Consider the following 16,619-nt stretch of genomic DNA (forward strand, 5'->3'; position numbering starts at 1 on the left):
TCAGGCCAATCCGACCCTATGTTAGTTTAGTATAGTGTAGCTTTCTTTCTAAAATATATGGTGGAGGGGGTGTGAGAGGAGTACAATGCTCTACTTGATTGATAGAGATCCCAACTCTAAATTATCTTATCCCACAAAAAGGAAAAAAAACTACATGGATTATAATTTATGTTAGATTTTTTTTTGATAATATTTCTATTAGAACTTAAGTGTACAAAAAAAATATTAGAAAGTATGACATTTGATGGCAACTATGGTCGTTATACGTTGGTCTTTCATAGGGGTAGAGCTAGATTTAATATAGGAGGTGGGGGTCAATAATGAGAGTCTGGATCAGCTTAAAAGATTTAAAAAAATTATGAATAGTGGTTACTAAATTATGAATATTGAGGGTGAGGAGTAAAATTGCACGAAAAGATTTGTTGAAGCTTAAAAGATTAAAAAAATTAAGTTTCTTCCATAAAAATAAGGCTCTAATTGGGCAATTATTGAGAATTGTTATAAATAATATTTATTATGGATGTCCATTACCCCAAAGAGATTGTACTTCCAATTGAAGATCTCAATTACCTCAGGATGCAATATTGGTGAAGATCACAACCATCTCATTACAGAATATTGGCAGTCAATATTTCCATTCTATGCACCTTCTATCTTGGGCGACAATCTATCTTTCCATATCAAGAATATCTTATTGTGTGTAAGAATCATATATTGTATTTCCATATCAAAGTAGATGCTCATTCTACTATAAATATGTAATGCACTCAACTGAATGAATTAGTTCTGATTGAACTCATCTTGTCTTTCTTCTTTGTATCTAATATATTTTCTCTTTATTTTATAATACGTTATCAGCACGATTCCGCTCGAAGAACGAATCCGCTCGAAGTATTGCGTTTTGAGAAGAAAGACAGCAGACAATGTATCATTATGTTTTCTATTCCAAAGTGAAAATAATGATCGACCTCCTCGCACGTTTTTGTAAACAATGGAGTTTACCTTGTCCATCTTGAAATGTAAGTGCATCATGATAAAAAGGTATGTGTTTTATTGAATCTAAGAATCAATCAAATAATAAGATATTATGTTGCTTTAACGATTGTGGTTTTATTTATTGTATATAGTGGTTGCTAGCTTTGCACCACAAATATTGTTAAATGCACCTGAAGTTGCAAGATTTGAAATTGTAAATGAATACAGTTTTACAGATGCACATGAAGTTGCAAGATTTTAAACTGTAAATAAGTACAGTTCTGCAGATGCACTTGAAGTTACAAGTTTTGAAACTGTAAATAAGTACAGTTCTGCAGATGCACTTGAAGTTGCAAGATTTGAAACTGTAAATGAATACAGTTCTGCAGATGCACATGAAGTTGCAAGATTTGAAACTGTAAATAAATACAGTTCTGCAGATGCACATGAAGTTGCAAGATTTGAAACTGCAAGATTTGAAACTGTAAATAAATACAGTTATGTAGTTTTTGAAATTAATTCTCTTTTGAAATTATAAAGAGAAAATATTATTCATGAAAATATCTCAGCAAATTTTCAAGTTTCAGATTTGTTGTTACAATAGTAATATTGTAAAAGGAGTTTTAAGAAATACTCTGAATGGTATCATACCTATTTGTGGCTGAGTAAAATAATGGACTATTAATGAAAAGTCATGAAGCTCATCTTATTAGTTTTACTCCATTCCCTGAAATGAATGCAGCACTTCATAATATGCCTGAAAGAAGGCAAAATTAAAATTATGATCATGACTGTAGAAGAGGATGAAGCAAAAGACGGAATAATTACCGTCATTATTATGGAAGTAAATAAGAGAATAATAAGGATTCTCAATATAACAATTCAAGGAGTGAAGATAATATTTGTTACCAATGTGGTATGAAAGCCATTAGACATGTATCTATCATACTCCACAATATTTAATTAAGCTTTGTCAAGCCTTAATTAAAGAAATAAAAATAATGTGAAGATAAATTAGATTTTCCAAAATCATGATACTTGAGCAATTTTTGCCTATAAAAGGAATGATTTTGATGGCCTCACAGATACTACATATATAGATGCTGCAAACTTCTTTGAAGATAATAGTTAAAGATTTGATTATGTAATTCTTTTCTCTTCAAATCTCATCTCATATGTTAGTTTATCTTAAATTTAATCTTTTTCTTCTATAATTTTTTTTTTTTGACTTTCTATATATCTTTTAATATATTTTGTTTCATTTTGATGAAGAATGTGAATATTCTCTTATATGCTGTGACGCATATTATATTGAGATAAAAATATATATATTTCTCTTATTTGATGATGTGGAAGTCAATGTTCATATAAAATCGATAGTACAACATTGATTGGAAGCTCTGGAAGAGCTAATCTATTATTATCTGGGAGATAAAATTGGCTATGAATAATTCATTATTTTGTAGTAAGTTTCAAAGCTATTTGCCAAAATGATTATCAGATTGAGACTACAAATAATGGTATAAGTAAATATCTATACAAAGGTATTAGATATTTCTCCCAATTTGTACTACGAGAATATCGCATGGTTGAAACACATGCTTGGGTAAATCAAATGAACATTGATTCCAATAATTTTATTATTTGGCATGACCGGTTGGACCATCCCGGATCAAGTATGATGCGAAAAATTATTGAAAATTCAATTGTCATCCATTGAAGAACCAGAAGATTCTTCAATTAAGTGAATTTTCTTGTATTGCTTGTTCTCAAGAAAAAATTATTATTAAATATTCACCAGCTAAAGTTGAGATTGAACATTCTACGTTTTTAAACGTATAGAGGGTGAAATATATGGGCCCATTCACCTATCATGTGGACCATTCAGATAATATATGATTTTAATAGATGCATCTATAAAGTGGTCACATGTATGTTCATTATGAACTCGCAATTTGATGTTTGCGAGATTGTTTGCTCAAATAATGAGATTAAGAGCATAATTTATGAATTATAAGATAAAGACAGTTTATCTTGATAATGCTGGTGAATTTACATCTCAGGCTTTATGATTATTATATAACAACTGAGATCACAGTTGAATAGCTTGTTGTTTATGTTTATATCCAAAATGGTTTAGCAAAATCATTTATTAAATGTCTCCAATTAATAGCTAAACCATTGGTTATGAGAACAAAGCATCATTTGTACGCATCGGGCCAAAAGGTTGTCATAAATTCTCCCTATTACAATTGGCTTATGGTCAGAAGCCAAATATTTCTCATCTTAAATTTTTTGGATGTGCGGCTTATGTTCTAATTGCTCCACCACAGCGCACAAAGATGAGTTCCCAAATAAAGTTGGGAATATATGTTGGATATAAATCTCCTTATATAATGCAATATATTGCCAATGATAGGAGATTTATTTAATGAATTAGTTTTTCCAACATGAGGGGGAGAGAATAAACAGTTGGAAAAAGAGATTGATTGTAATGTATTATCATTATCTCATTAGATCCTCGCACTGAGCACTGTGAACTTGAAGTTCAAAGGATAATGCAATAAATATTATAAATCAACTGCCAGATTTGCTGACCTGCTAAGAGTTACTAAATCTCATATTCCAGCTGTAAATGCTCCAATTAGAATTGATGTCCCAGCAGGACAATCTATCAGTGCAATTGAAATTAAACCACATTTAAAAGGTGGAAGATCAATCGGTTCCAAGGATAAAATCCTAGAAAAAGAAAGGAGCAAATGATCAAGATGGTCATAAAATGGAGACAATTGATTATGAAAATCCTGAAGACATAACTTTCTATGAAACCCCAGAAGAGGTTCAGGTACCTGAAAATAATGAAGAGATCTCGATTAGTTATGTCATTGCAGGAAAAAGATGGAACCGAAAAGATAAAGTTGTCGACAACATTTTTTATTGTTGAAATAATATATCAAGACGAGGATCTTGAACATAAATTTGTTGATGAATATAAATCAAGAAATGATTGGCCAAAATGTAAAGACGCAATTCAAGTAGAATTGAATTTGCTTGCAAAATAAAGTTTTTGGACATGTAGTCCAACATCTGAAGGTATAAAGCCAGTGGGGTACAATTGAGTTTTCTCGAAAAATGAAATGAGAAAAAGAATGAAATCGTGATATATAAATCATGAATTATGGCTCAAGAATTTTCGCAGATGCCTGGCATTGATTACATGGAAACATGTTCTCTTGTGGTGGATGCAATCACCTTCAGATATCTTATTAATCTGGCAGTATATGAAAATTTTGACATGCGTCTAATGGATATTATTAAAGCCTATTTATATGGCTCACTCGAGTGTAAAATATATATATGAAAATCCTTGAAGGATTCAAAATGACTGAAGCATATAAAAATTCCTAGGAAGTTTGCTCAATAAGGCTTCAAAGATTATCAAGGCATATATGGTAATCTCCTCAGTGGATATTTACTAAATGAAAAGCATAAAATGATCCAATTTATTACTGTGCCTTTATTAAAGGATATGGATCTAATTTTAGTAAGTATATATGATGATGATTTAAATATCACCGAAACTCTTCACCTGAAGAGTTTCCAAAATCGATGAGATTATTTTAAGAAAGTTGAAATGAAAATCTTGAAAAGACAATGTTTTGTCTTGATTTGTAAATTGAGCATTTGACGAATGAAATATTCGTTCATCAATCAACTTATATAGAGAATATTTTGAAGAGATTTTATTCTTGATAAAATACATCCATTGAGTACCCCAATGGTTGTGAGATCGCTCAATATAAAGAAAGATTCATTTCAACATCAAGAAAACAGTGGAGAATTTCTTGGTCCTGAAGTACCATATCTTAGTGCAATTGGGGCATTAATGTATCTTGCTGATAATACACAATCGGATGTAGCATTTTCTATAAGTGTATTAACAAGATTTATTTATTTTCCAATACGAAGACACTGAAATGTTATAAAACATATATTTCAGTATATTTGAGAAATTATTGACATGATATTATTTTATGAATGTTGATATCAACTTACTAGTTTTGCAGATGCAGGATATTTATCTGATCTACATAAAACTAGATCTCAAACATGCTATTTATTTTCAAGTGAATGTTAACTATTTTATATTTGGTTAAGATCAATAATACAACACAGTCATGAAGCATGCAGTCTTCTACTAGAAGAAGGAATTTCAACAATATTATATGAAGATTATGCTGCATGCAAAGCTCAATTGAAGGGATGATACATCAAAGAAGATAGAACGAAGCATATTTTACCGAAATTCTTCTTCACTCTTGATCTTCAATGAAATGGTGAAATATATGTTCATTGAATTCGTTCAAGTGATAACTTGACAGGTTTATTTATTGAAGCGTTGCCTACTTCAAATGTTGAGAAGTTGGTATATGATAATGGAATGTACGTATTCAAAGATACTCAATGATGTTATCATCAGGGGGAGTAAAATACGTGCTGCACTCTTTTTCCCTTAACCAAGGTTTTGTCCCACTGGGTTTTCCTGGTAAGGTTTTTAATGAGGCAGCTACCAATACGTATTATTTAGATATGCATACTCTTTTTCCTTCACTAAGATTTTTTTCCCATAGGGTTTTTCTTAGTAAGGTTTTAACGAGGTACATTATCTATTGATGGACATCCAAGGGGGAGTGTTATAAATAATATTTATTATGGATGTCCATTACCCCAAAGAGATTGTACTTCCAATTGAAGATCTCAATTACCTCAGGATGCAATATTGGTGAAGATCACAACCATCTCATTACAGAATATTGGCAGTCAATATTTCCATTCTATGCACCTTCTATCTTGGGCGACAATCTATCTTTCCATATCAAGAATATCTTATTGTGTGTAAGAATCATATATTGTATTTCCATATCAGAGTAGATGCTCATTCTACTATAAATATGTAATGCACTCAACTGAATGAATTAGTTCTGATTGAACTCATCTTGTCTTTCTTCTTTGTATCTAATATATTTTCTCTTTATTTTATAATAAGAATGATTTTTTTATCCACTAGTATTTACTCCGGTTTGGTCTTGGCCCATATTGGGGCGTGTCGGTTTTCAGTCCACAATCAAATCACCATAGTCAAGCTTAATTGATTTGAAATTGTTGTAGATTTTGGATTCTTGCAATATTGAATTGAATGGGATAAAAAATGGGACTTTTACAAATTTCTCAAAGTTTTCAAACACTTTTTTTTTTTGGATCCAAGGTTCGTCCGGGCCAGCTTGTGCGCACCACGACTACATCTCAGAGGAGCTTTTATATAATTAATATAGGTGGGGCTTTGCCCCTGGCTCGAAGGGGATTTAAACTTTGACCTCCTATGTGGAAGCTTTGGTCTTTTGCCAACTGAGCCACCCCTTGGGGTTCACATCTTTCTTTTTTCTTTTCTCCACGCTCCACTAGAGCTTTGAGTAGATGTATTTCAAATGTGTACCAAATTGAAATTATGCTTAACGTTTCTAAGAACATGCATTTCAATCTTTATTTCACATCTTAATGATCATTCTCTTTCCCTATCCTTTATATTATGAAATGAAATTTACCTACCATGCATTCAAATCAAAGAAATCAATTGTTCATTTGTATTGGCAACATCAAATGTTAAATGAACTCACTAGCGGATGTTCAAGAAAGAACATGATCCACTGAAGATTCAAGTCTTTTGTTTTTCCCCTTCTCTTGGGGGATGTGATGAACTGATATCAGGTAGAAGATTACAGTTATAACTAACGGGGGTTGGTCCAAGTGGTAAGCAGTTTGGTCCGCTTAAGCAACATTCCAGTATAGAATCCTTGTGGATGCAAAAAATTCCCGCTGGGAGACTCACCCATCACAGCCAGGGGGGCGACCCGGGTCGATAACAAAAAAGAAGAAGAGTAAATCGCAGTTATAGATAACATTAGTAAGAGTAAAACAATTTGGATAAAAGAAGTAAATGAGGAAATTAGGATCTAATGAATTACACGGATCCATTGAGAACATTAATTTCGGATTTCAGCTAGATTTTAAATCGCTAACAAAACATTTGAGTTTCAACATTTCAAATGGCATAAAAACTATGTCAAAAAAACAAATCAGTTTGGGCTTAATTGGGCCTAACAAGTTGGTTTTAGTAAGGTAGGTTTGGTGCCTAATGGGCCTGAAGTGCGGACTAGGACTAACTATTTAGTTATCATGTCGGGCTAAAGCATGACACATTTAGTAAAGGGGCCCGGTCAAGCCGGGTTTAATTTAGTTAGACTTGGTCAGTTCTAATGGGTCGGGCTTAACATTGACACCCCTATTTCCAATATTTTGGTGGGAGGGGGAGGAGGGGAAATAATGATATTTCGCTCATGGAAAGAGAAAAAGAAGGGAAATAAAGTGGTTAATAGAAAATTTTAAAAATCCCCCCCTTTAGCCCTAGCCCTAGCCCTTGGGGAGCTCTGCCCATGGTATTTCGGGAGATGAGTGCTCAGCTCATCTTGTGTTTGAACAACATTCCTTGAAGTTAGTTGAATAACATTTCTGTATCTGTGAGAAGGATTCAAACTCACTACCTCCAAATCATGGAGAATCGAAGTTGCCAAAGTTGCAGCACAACAGTCAAATATGTTTGTATTTTTAATGATTTTATTTGAAAATTCAAAATTTTATTTGGATAAGATAAGAAATGATCATATTAGAGTTAGTCTGGGAGTTGCTCCATAAGTGATAAGCTTCAAGAAAGTCGTTTGAGGTGGCAAGATCACGTTCAACGAAGACCTATAAATGCCTCTGTACGGAGAAGTGATATAATCCATATTGAAGGAATTAGAAGAGCTAGGGGTAGACCTAAGATAACCTTAGGAGAAGTGGCGAGAAATGATATGTATAGCTTAGGCCTTGTATCTAGCATGGCCTCGAGCAGATCTGATTGAAGTGCAAGAATCCATGTAGCCGACTAGTTGGGACAAGGCTTATTGTTGTTGTTGTGGGTCTTTTCCTAATAGACATTTAAATAGTCAGTATGCATGTCTTAGAAGGCTAGTTTGAATAGCTAACAAACAAGCTTGTACTGAAGAGATATGTTTGATATCTTTTGGAGATAACTCTAAGTGGTGTCTATTACTCTTCTACATAAAGGTGGGATGGGTTTCTTATTCTTGGTGAGCATTATCTAAAAATTTTTTCTGTTAACGATATAGCTTTTGGATCTCTAAGTAATATTGCATGTTCGAGTGCACCCTTGTGATGGAAGAGTTGATGGATCTTGGAAGTGAAACGCATGATCCTTGGGAGGCACTTGTTCTTTTCGGGACACAAGAGAAAGCCTGCTCTCTGTGGTTGTTGCAAGATGGATTGATTTTGACACTATTTGCTTCCAAATGTATATTTCTGCTATTAGACATTGTTGTCTTTCCCATCACAAAGTAGAATTCAAATCATTTCTGAACACAAGATAGCAAGAAAAGCTGCAGAGAATAATGACTCTGGCACATCATCACCAAGAGGACCAGTGTAAATTTTCGGTGGTCAGTTACTTGCAAAAGTTAACTATTACAAGTAGAAGTTAATGACAGTCAGTTACGAGGGGAAGTTTCTTTGTGGTTAGTTAGTAGCTTAACCGCCAATAGTCTGGAAAGTACGTGCAGAACAAGTGCCTCTTAGGCGATGGAATTGAACACGTAAAAACAACTTTGCAAGCCACTTAGCTTCGATGGCCCTATCAGTGCCGTGTCTAATGAAAATACGTGATCACTTGCATGAGTATCACAACGAGGACTTGACTAACTACACTTTTAAAAAAGAGTTATGTTTTTGGAATTAAATAAGTTTTCGTACTTAAAATACATATAGTTTCATTTGTCTTATATGATTGCCCAAGACATATATTCCAAGAGAACCTTCCGTTTCAAACGGTTGATGGTGGTCTGGTCTCTGGATTAGTCCCCTAGATAGCGAAGAATGAATAGTGGATGGACTAAACCCTGATGGGTGGCTCAGTTGGCAAAAGACCAACACTTCTACATAGGAGGTAAGAGTCTGAATCCCCTCGGGGCCAAGGGTACAGTGCCTGCACAACATAATTATAGAAACGCTCCGAGGATAGCCGTATGCAGTGCGTCCCAGAGGCGTACTAACGCAATAGGGACCAGTGGGATTCACTTCCTTGTTTCTGCTAGCATGGATTATTGTGGGAAATTGTTCTTGAATATTTCTTTCGCTGTCATGGGCAGACCCTATTGGCGTGGAGGTGGTGATCACTGAGGAAAGATGAACTGAAATGAAATGGGTCACTTGATCAGGATGGAAGTGGGACTTAATTTGATAATACATGGGTCGATGAGAGTGGAACTGTAACACTAATGTTGGCCAGAGTTCGTGGTCAATGAACACAGGCAAACGGAGATCCTCAACCGTTATTGAAGAAACCTGTATAACGGTTTTATTATTTTAAAAATTGGAATCTTCCCCTGTTCAGCTCCCAGGTATTCTGGATTTTTTTTTCATGGTTGGGAATGGACTTGAATTGGGTTGTTAGGGCTCTACACCAATGTCGGCAACGTTTAGCTTTCGGTCATGGGATAGCATTCCATTCACACTTGATAAAACTTGGGTTATCCAAGGAGGTTTTTGTTGTAAATAATTTGCTTGCAATGTACGTGGATTTCCGCTTTCTGGGGGATGCGCAGCAGTTGTTTGATGAAGCGCCTAAGAGAAGTGTGGTAACATGGACCACAATGATTTCTGGATGTAACGCAGCTGGAAGTCCTATTGAAGCATTGAAATACTTCAACTGGATGTTGGAGTCTAGATCAGAAATGCCTAATAGTTTTACGTTTTCTGCAGCTCTGAAAGCATGTGCCCTCTTGGGAAGCCTTGAATTGGGTAGGTTTGTCCACAAAAATATTCCTGAAGTGACGTTGGAATCTGATACTGTTTTGATGAATGCCCTCCTCGATATGTATGTTAAATGTGGTAGTTTACGTGAGGCTCAGAAGGTTTTCGAAGGAGCTTTGTTACCAAATTCAAATTCATGGAACACGCTCATCGGAGGGTATTCTAAGGAAGGTAGGATGGTGGAGGCATTGAGTCTATTTCATCGAATGCCTGAACCTAATGTTGTCTCATGGAACACCATTCTTGCAGGCTTGGCCCTTAAAGAGAGTGTACGAGCGTTGGAATTTGCATCTTCAATGCACAGAGAAGGCATTAGGTTCGATAAGTTTACATTCCCTTGTTCTCTGAATGTATGTGGATGCCTGCACCTCCTAACAATGGGGCAACAGATACACTGTCACGTGGTCAAATCTGGGTACGAGTCTGATTGCTATACTGGTTCTTCTCTAGTTGATATGTATGCAAAATGTTCTAGGGTGGAAGAAGCAACAAATTTTTTTGATCAGTACTCACAAATTGAAGCATCTGTTCATGATAAGCTGGCACTTTGGAATTCTATGCTCTCTGGTTATGTTCTTAATGAACAACATGATTCAGCACTTGCTCTGATTTCAAAAATGCATGATGCAGGTGCATTACTTGACTCATACACCTATACCAGTGTTTTGAAGGTCTGCACTCACTCACTTAATTCTAGTCTTGGGATTCAAGTTCATGGCTTAGTTATTACAAGTGGGTATGGATTAGATTGTGTTGTTGGAAGTGTTCTTATAGATTTTTATTTGAAAAATGGGAACATTACAGATGCATTATTATTGTTTAAGAGGCTTCCCAGAAAGGATATAATTGCGTGGTCTGGTTTGATTGCTGGGTGTGTTAAAAAGGGATCACATTCTTTAGCGTTTTCTTTATTCAAAGATATGTTTCTCTCAGATCTTGAAGCAGATCAGTTTGTTATTTCGAGTGTGCTTAAAGCTTGTTCAGATATAGCAGGATTTGAAAGTGGTAAGCAGGTTCACACTTACTCTATTAAGACTGGATATGAAATGGAGGGGGTGGTTGTCACCTCTCTTATCGATATGTACTCGAAATGTGGCGAAATCAAAGCCAGCTTAACGTTGTTTAGTGGTGTCAGCACCAGAGACACTGCTTGTTGGACAGGAATGATAGTTGGGTGTGGGCAAAATGGAAAACCCGAGGAGGCGATACAATTTTTCCAAGATATGCTGAAATCAGGGGTAAAGCCAAATGGGATCACATTTCTTGGAGTTCTTTCAGCATGTAGACATGCTGGTTTGGTGGGAGATGCATACACCTTTTTCAGATCTATGGAAGTGGAACATGGGCTGGAACCATGTCTAGAGCATTACAATTGTATGGTTGATCTTCTTGGTCGAGCTGGATGTTTTGATGAGGCGGAGAAGCTGGTATTCTCAATGCCATACGAACCAGATCACAACATATGGCTCTCATTGCTTGGAGCCTGTGGGATTCACAGGAATGCTGAACTTGGTAAGCGCATTGGTAGACAACTTCTTGCAGCATTGCCAGAAGATCCATCAGTTTATGTGACGTTGTCGAATATTTATTCTAGTCTAGGATTGTGGGAAGAATCAAGCAAATTGAAATGTGCCATGAAGGAAGTGGGGATAAAGGAAGCAGGGGAAAGTTGGATTGAGATCAGGAGTTGAGAAATGCGCTGAGAGCTGGTGTGCCTAAAGCATCTCTGAAACTTGAGTGGGATCCTCTTTCATTTGTTATCTCCGGGAATATAGGTGAACCATACCATGAAACACTTCAAATGGTCAAAACAGTGAGATAAACCTTTCTTGTCAATGGTGGTGAAAGGTGTGTATTTTACCCATCTAGAGGAATTCGGCAAGGAGATCCTCTTTCGCCGGCTTTATTTGTGGTGTATTCACAAGCACTAAGTAACTACATTAGGTTTGAAGAGGAGAATCAAAGAGTTTTCGGGCTGAAAATTAAACCAAGAGCTACAAACATACCTCACCTCTTGTTTGCGGATGATAGCATATTTTTTTCCAGAAGTAGACGTCAACAAGGGTTTCAACTTAAAGAAGGTGTTAGAGTTGTATTGTTCAGCTAGTGGTCAGCGGATAAGTTATCAAAAATCAGCTCTCACTTTTAGTGCAAATACTTCTTCCTGTTTGAGAAGATGGTTCAGGCGAATTTTAAAGATTCGATATGGAGATGGCCCATCTCGGTATTTAGGAATGCCTATGGAGGTGGGAGTTAGTAAGACTGAAGTCTTTCAGTGTATTGTGGAAAGGCAGTCTAACAAATTGAAAGGGTGGGGCTCAAAGCTACCTAAGTCATGCTGGAAGGGAAGTTCTACTAAAAGCTGCAGCTCAACCGGTCTCCAACTATATAAAATTCCTAAGAGTATCAATGAAAAATCAAGAAAGTTGGTAGCCAACTTCTTTTGGGGAGGAAACAATGATTCAAAAATAGTTCATTTGCTTGCCTGGGATAAAATCACTCAGAAAAAATCAAAGGAAGGGACTTGCTTTACATAATAGAGCACTATTATCTAGAGCAGCATGAAGATTATTTGATAAACCAAACTTGGACTGGGCTAAATTAATGAAGGCAATTTACTCCCCTAACACTAATGTGTTAAAAACCAAGTTAGGTAGAAATTCATCATGGGGGTGGAAAAGTATTTGGGAAGGAATAAAGGTACTGACACAAAGGCTCACTTGGAGGGTGGGAAATGGTAAAGACATCTCAATATGGAATGACAATTGGGTTCCTTCCATTCCAGGTTTTAAAATTCAGCAACAATACTTATTGATGGGGACATATGAGAAGGTGGCGGATTTAGAGGAGTCAAGAGAGTGGAATACAAGCCTTGTTCAAGATCTTTCCACCAAGAGAAGTAGCAGCTATATTACAAATTCATCTTCCAACTTTTGTTACTCAAGATAAGTTGGTATGGGGGGCAGCTTATAATGGTATATACTCAATCAAGTCAGCATACCTGATGTTAAGCGATAGCAAAAACAGAGAAAAAAGTATGTTGCCCTCTTCATCAAAGCTAAGTAAATGGAAAAAACAACATATTCGTCATCGTGGAAGGCCATTTAGAATTGCTTTACATTGCTAAAGATCAAGTCTTTTCTATGGCGAGCTTGTGTAGGAGGCGTGGCATCAGGAGAATGACTTTATGTTAGAAAATTAACACTTGACTCTTCATGTCCAAGGTGCGGCTGCAAGAAGAAACTACAAATCATTTAATTTTGCATTGCCCTTTTTCAAAAGCAGTATGGTTTGCTAGCCCAACATCAACAAGGATCCCTACTTCATCAGATTTTGATATTCAATACTGAGTTAATTCATGGGAGAATTGAAAAGAATGTGGAAAGGAGAGGGTAGAGCAACTAAAGTGTTTGGCTACCTTTATTGCATGGTCAATTTGGAAATCTAGAAATAGTTTCATCTTCTCCAAGACTCAAGATACTTCTTTCGAGTTGCAACTAAAAGCTCTGAGTGCGCTCTGAGTGCTTTTGAAGAGTTCTACAAAGTGAGAAATATGAAAAAACAAATACAGCAATGTCTCCTTAGCCTCAAGAAATTGTATGGACTCCCCCTCATCAAGATTGGCTCAAGATTAACTGTGATGCATCTTGGAAGAAAGGTGAGTCTAAAGGAGGTCTAGGAATTATTTGCAGGGACTTCCAGGGAATATCGGTATTTGCCATATCAGAATTTCAAAGCTTTGGCAGCAACAGGGAAGGGGAGGCACTAGCAATTAGAAGAGCTTTAGTTGAAGCAACTCAAAATGGGCTAGATAAGATTATAATACAATCAGATTGTTTTGTAGTTATCAGTCCTACTTCTAAAGATCAATGGTCATCTCATATCACAATTAGGCCCATTTTAGATGATATCTTGTTTCTTAACACTAGATTTGAGTCCCTTGTTTTTGAGCATGTTCCTAGGTTGGCAAACTCAATAGCTAACTCTACCAAAAAAAAAAACTCAATAGCTAACAACCTAGCAAGGAATGCCATGTTGGCTAGGAGCACGACTTTGGTGCTTGTTTCCACTCCATGGTTGAAAGATCTTTGTATCCTTTTGCAGGGTTTTTTCTGGTCATCATCAAACCAGTCACGAGGACTGGCACGGGGGGAAGCACATTCATTGTATTGTGGATTGACTAAACCTTCAACATACTCAACTGTTGTCACTGTCGTTTCCTAAATGTGCCTAGTCCACATAGATGAGGTGAAATCCCAATCTCACCTTTTGTTAACATGTAAACAAAGATCAGGGAGGCACTTGAAGTGCAAGGCCTCTATGCGTGTACCCAAGGGCTCACAGCCTAGTTGATGCTTGTGGCTTATCACAGTGCTACACTAGGAGCTGACGACTTGGAAGGATGAGATACTGCTACTTGAGATCACCACCCCTGAGGATGGTGCATCACACTAACCGCACCTTCTCTACCATGCTATCAGCTACGTTGAATGCACGTGAATTGCCAACACAGGGCTTGCTTAATCAGCCGTGAAGGTGATGTTTTCCATTTTCCAGTATGGCTGAACTCAAATTGATGGTCAAATCATGCTGGTGTTTCTTATCGATTCTTTTGTATTGGTAAGTTGGGAAGGGAAGAAACACTCCACCAGGCCAATCCAAGTCAAACTTTACCGTGAACAATTGTTTTTGTCTAAATTTTGTTTGGCTTGCTTCTGCGAAATCTAGTGAGTGGCAAGAGAAATCAGGGTATTCAATAGTAAATGAAATGAATCAAAACTTTTAGTTACTATACAATTCCATAAAGCAAATATGACATTTTTCTTCTGTACAAATTACAATTTTATAAGGAAGAAAACCAAAAGGGCTACATGAATATACTATGCAGCAGAAGAAACTTGGACTCCAGGCCAAAGAAATGGAGTGGACTCAGGCAAGGCCATTGTCACGTTAATGCCAAGTGCAGATTAAAGGAATATTCCTGCCCAGAGAAGGGACCTGGATTGCTGATGAGAAAGTAGATGTCAACCCAAAAGGAACCTTTGTAACTGATAGGAGCAAAGTCAAAGCTGCAACAACCTTACTACTAAATCTGTCCACCCATATTACAAGAGAAATTCCAGTGTCCTTGATTACCATCTTCAATTTCCCTGTAATGTAAATCCAATCTATAAGACTTGAAAAGGGCAAAAATAAAGTCACTGAGGAAGTCTCTAAAAGGTCCACAGTCAATCATATAGTCTCTAAGAAGGCCACAATTACCTGAGTACCTGCAACTGCAAGATTAGCTATGGAGCTTCCATTAAGTTTAGCATAATGACATTAGGTTGGCAAGGAAAGCGATGATCTATCTAGGCTTTCCACTACTTTCTATTCGATCTAGTTTCCTCTGTTCATCAATAGTCTCATCAGAATTTAGGAGTCCACTTTTTCCACTGTCAAATGGTAATACAACCACTGGTGCTGCTGGTACAGTATCCCAACGTTCCTTTAAGAGGCACATGAACTTCATAACCATTTCTCTCCTGAACTCCAGCTCCCGTGTAAAAAGATCGAGTAAGCAAAAAGCAAGGATGTATCTAAATGGCACAATGAGGAGAACAGTTGCAGAAGACAATAGCACAAGAGCAACCTCAGTTGTTATCTGCAAGCAAATTGGTATTATAATACTATCAATTACCGAGGAAGGGAATCTGAATGAGTAGAAGACATTTATTTACATAGTAACTAGAGCTTTAATAAAGGTTCTTTGCATTTCAGGCATTGATAACTGAATTCAAAACAAAAGGAGGTAAAACAACTAAATTTTTTTTTTGGATGAATAAATAAATTTATTACCAAAGAGAATTAAAGTACAATAGCAAACATGCAAAGCCTGAGCAACGACAGCCACAGGGCTCGACAAATGAGCAACAAATTTAGCAACCACCTAAAAGAGCTATGGTGAGCAAACTAGACATAGAGAGGTGCACCAAATTAAGGCTTTTCCTCTTCTGAAAACGCGGCAACATAAATCAACGATGAAGACTTTGCCAACAAGGTGTTGACCTTAATTGGAGCGGTAGATCTGTCAACTATCGGGGACCAAAAAGGGTTAGGAATGACACCACCATTTGGCCAGCAAGGGGGGAGAGATGAAAGTGGAATAGCCGGAAAGGACAGGTGAGAGAAGTGGGGAAGGGGCCCAGAGGCAAGAGGGCCCGGATGGCAGGGAAAACATGGTAGATGAGGGATTGGGATAAAATGAGGGCTAGACAGAAAGGAAACAAAAGATGAAGCACAGGGGCCTGGGCTAGCGGAATGGGCCAGGGGAAGATGCAGGGAAGTGGAGAGAGGATTGGGATTAAGAGGGGTAATGGGCTTGTGTTGAAAACATGAACTGAGGTTTTCTAATTAGAATAGGATTATGTTTCCTAATAAGTCTAATAGAGTTTTATTTCTATTTGTTTTATATTTCCTTTTCCTACTTAGTATAGGACTCAACTAGGTTGTAACTATAAATACCCTATTGGGGTCTTGTGAATAATATACTTTGATGAGCAATTCTTCATATTACAACATGGTATCAACAGCCTAATTTCAATTAGGGAAGAAAGAGAGAACTAGAGAAACTTTCTCTTGATTTCCCGCTACCGCTGCTGCTGCTGCTGTCGCTGCTCCTTTTTTTCTTCTTCCGGCTTGAAGAGACTTGGTTTGAAGAGAGAAATAACGGAGCAGCCACA

The 16,619-nt window shown here is 36.7% G+C and overlaps 2 protein-coding genes across 2 annotated transcripts in view; one reads left to right on the top strand and one right to left on the bottom strand.

Annotated features, from left to right (window-relative positions):
* Nucleotides 1-9,322: 9,322 nt before the first annotated feature.
* LOC149016054 (pentatricopeptide repeat-containing protein At4g08210-like) lies at nucleotides 9,323-11,665 on the top strand. The gene has a single exon (XM_089156016.1). The coding sequence runs from the start codon at nucleotides 9,516-9,518 to the stop codon at nucleotides 11,586-11,588; it is 2,073 nt and encodes a 690-aa protein (XP_089012142.1). The 5' UTR covers nucleotides 9,323-9,515; the 3' UTR covers nucleotides 11,589-11,665.
* A 2,065-nt stretch (nucleotides 11,666-13,730) lies between these two features.
* The window catches only part of LOC149016055 (chromosome-partitioning protein, putative (DUF639)), a 115,013-nt gene continuing 112,124 nt past the window's right edge, over nucleotides 13,731-16,619 (bottom strand). Inside the window, exons 11-12 of the mRNA XM_089157177.1 lie at nucleotides 15,160-15,541; nucleotides 13,731-15,047 (exon numbers count right to left, since the gene is read on the bottom strand). Of these exons, the coding sequence (XP_089013303.1) occupies nucleotides 15,245-15,541 (297 nt within the window). The 3' untranslated portion in view covers nucleotides 13,731-15,047; nucleotides 15,160-15,244. The remainder of the gene's footprint in view (nucleotides 15,048-15,159; nucleotides 15,542-16,619) is intronic.

This window comes from Hakea prostrata, chromosome 5, assembly GCF_041222555.1.
Source record: "Hakea prostrata isolate BN-2017 chromosome 5, UWA_Hpros_2, whole genome shotgun sequence".
Lineage (NCBI taxonomy): Eukaryota > Viridiplantae > Streptophyta > Magnoliopsida > Proteales > Proteaceae > Hakea > Hakea prostrata.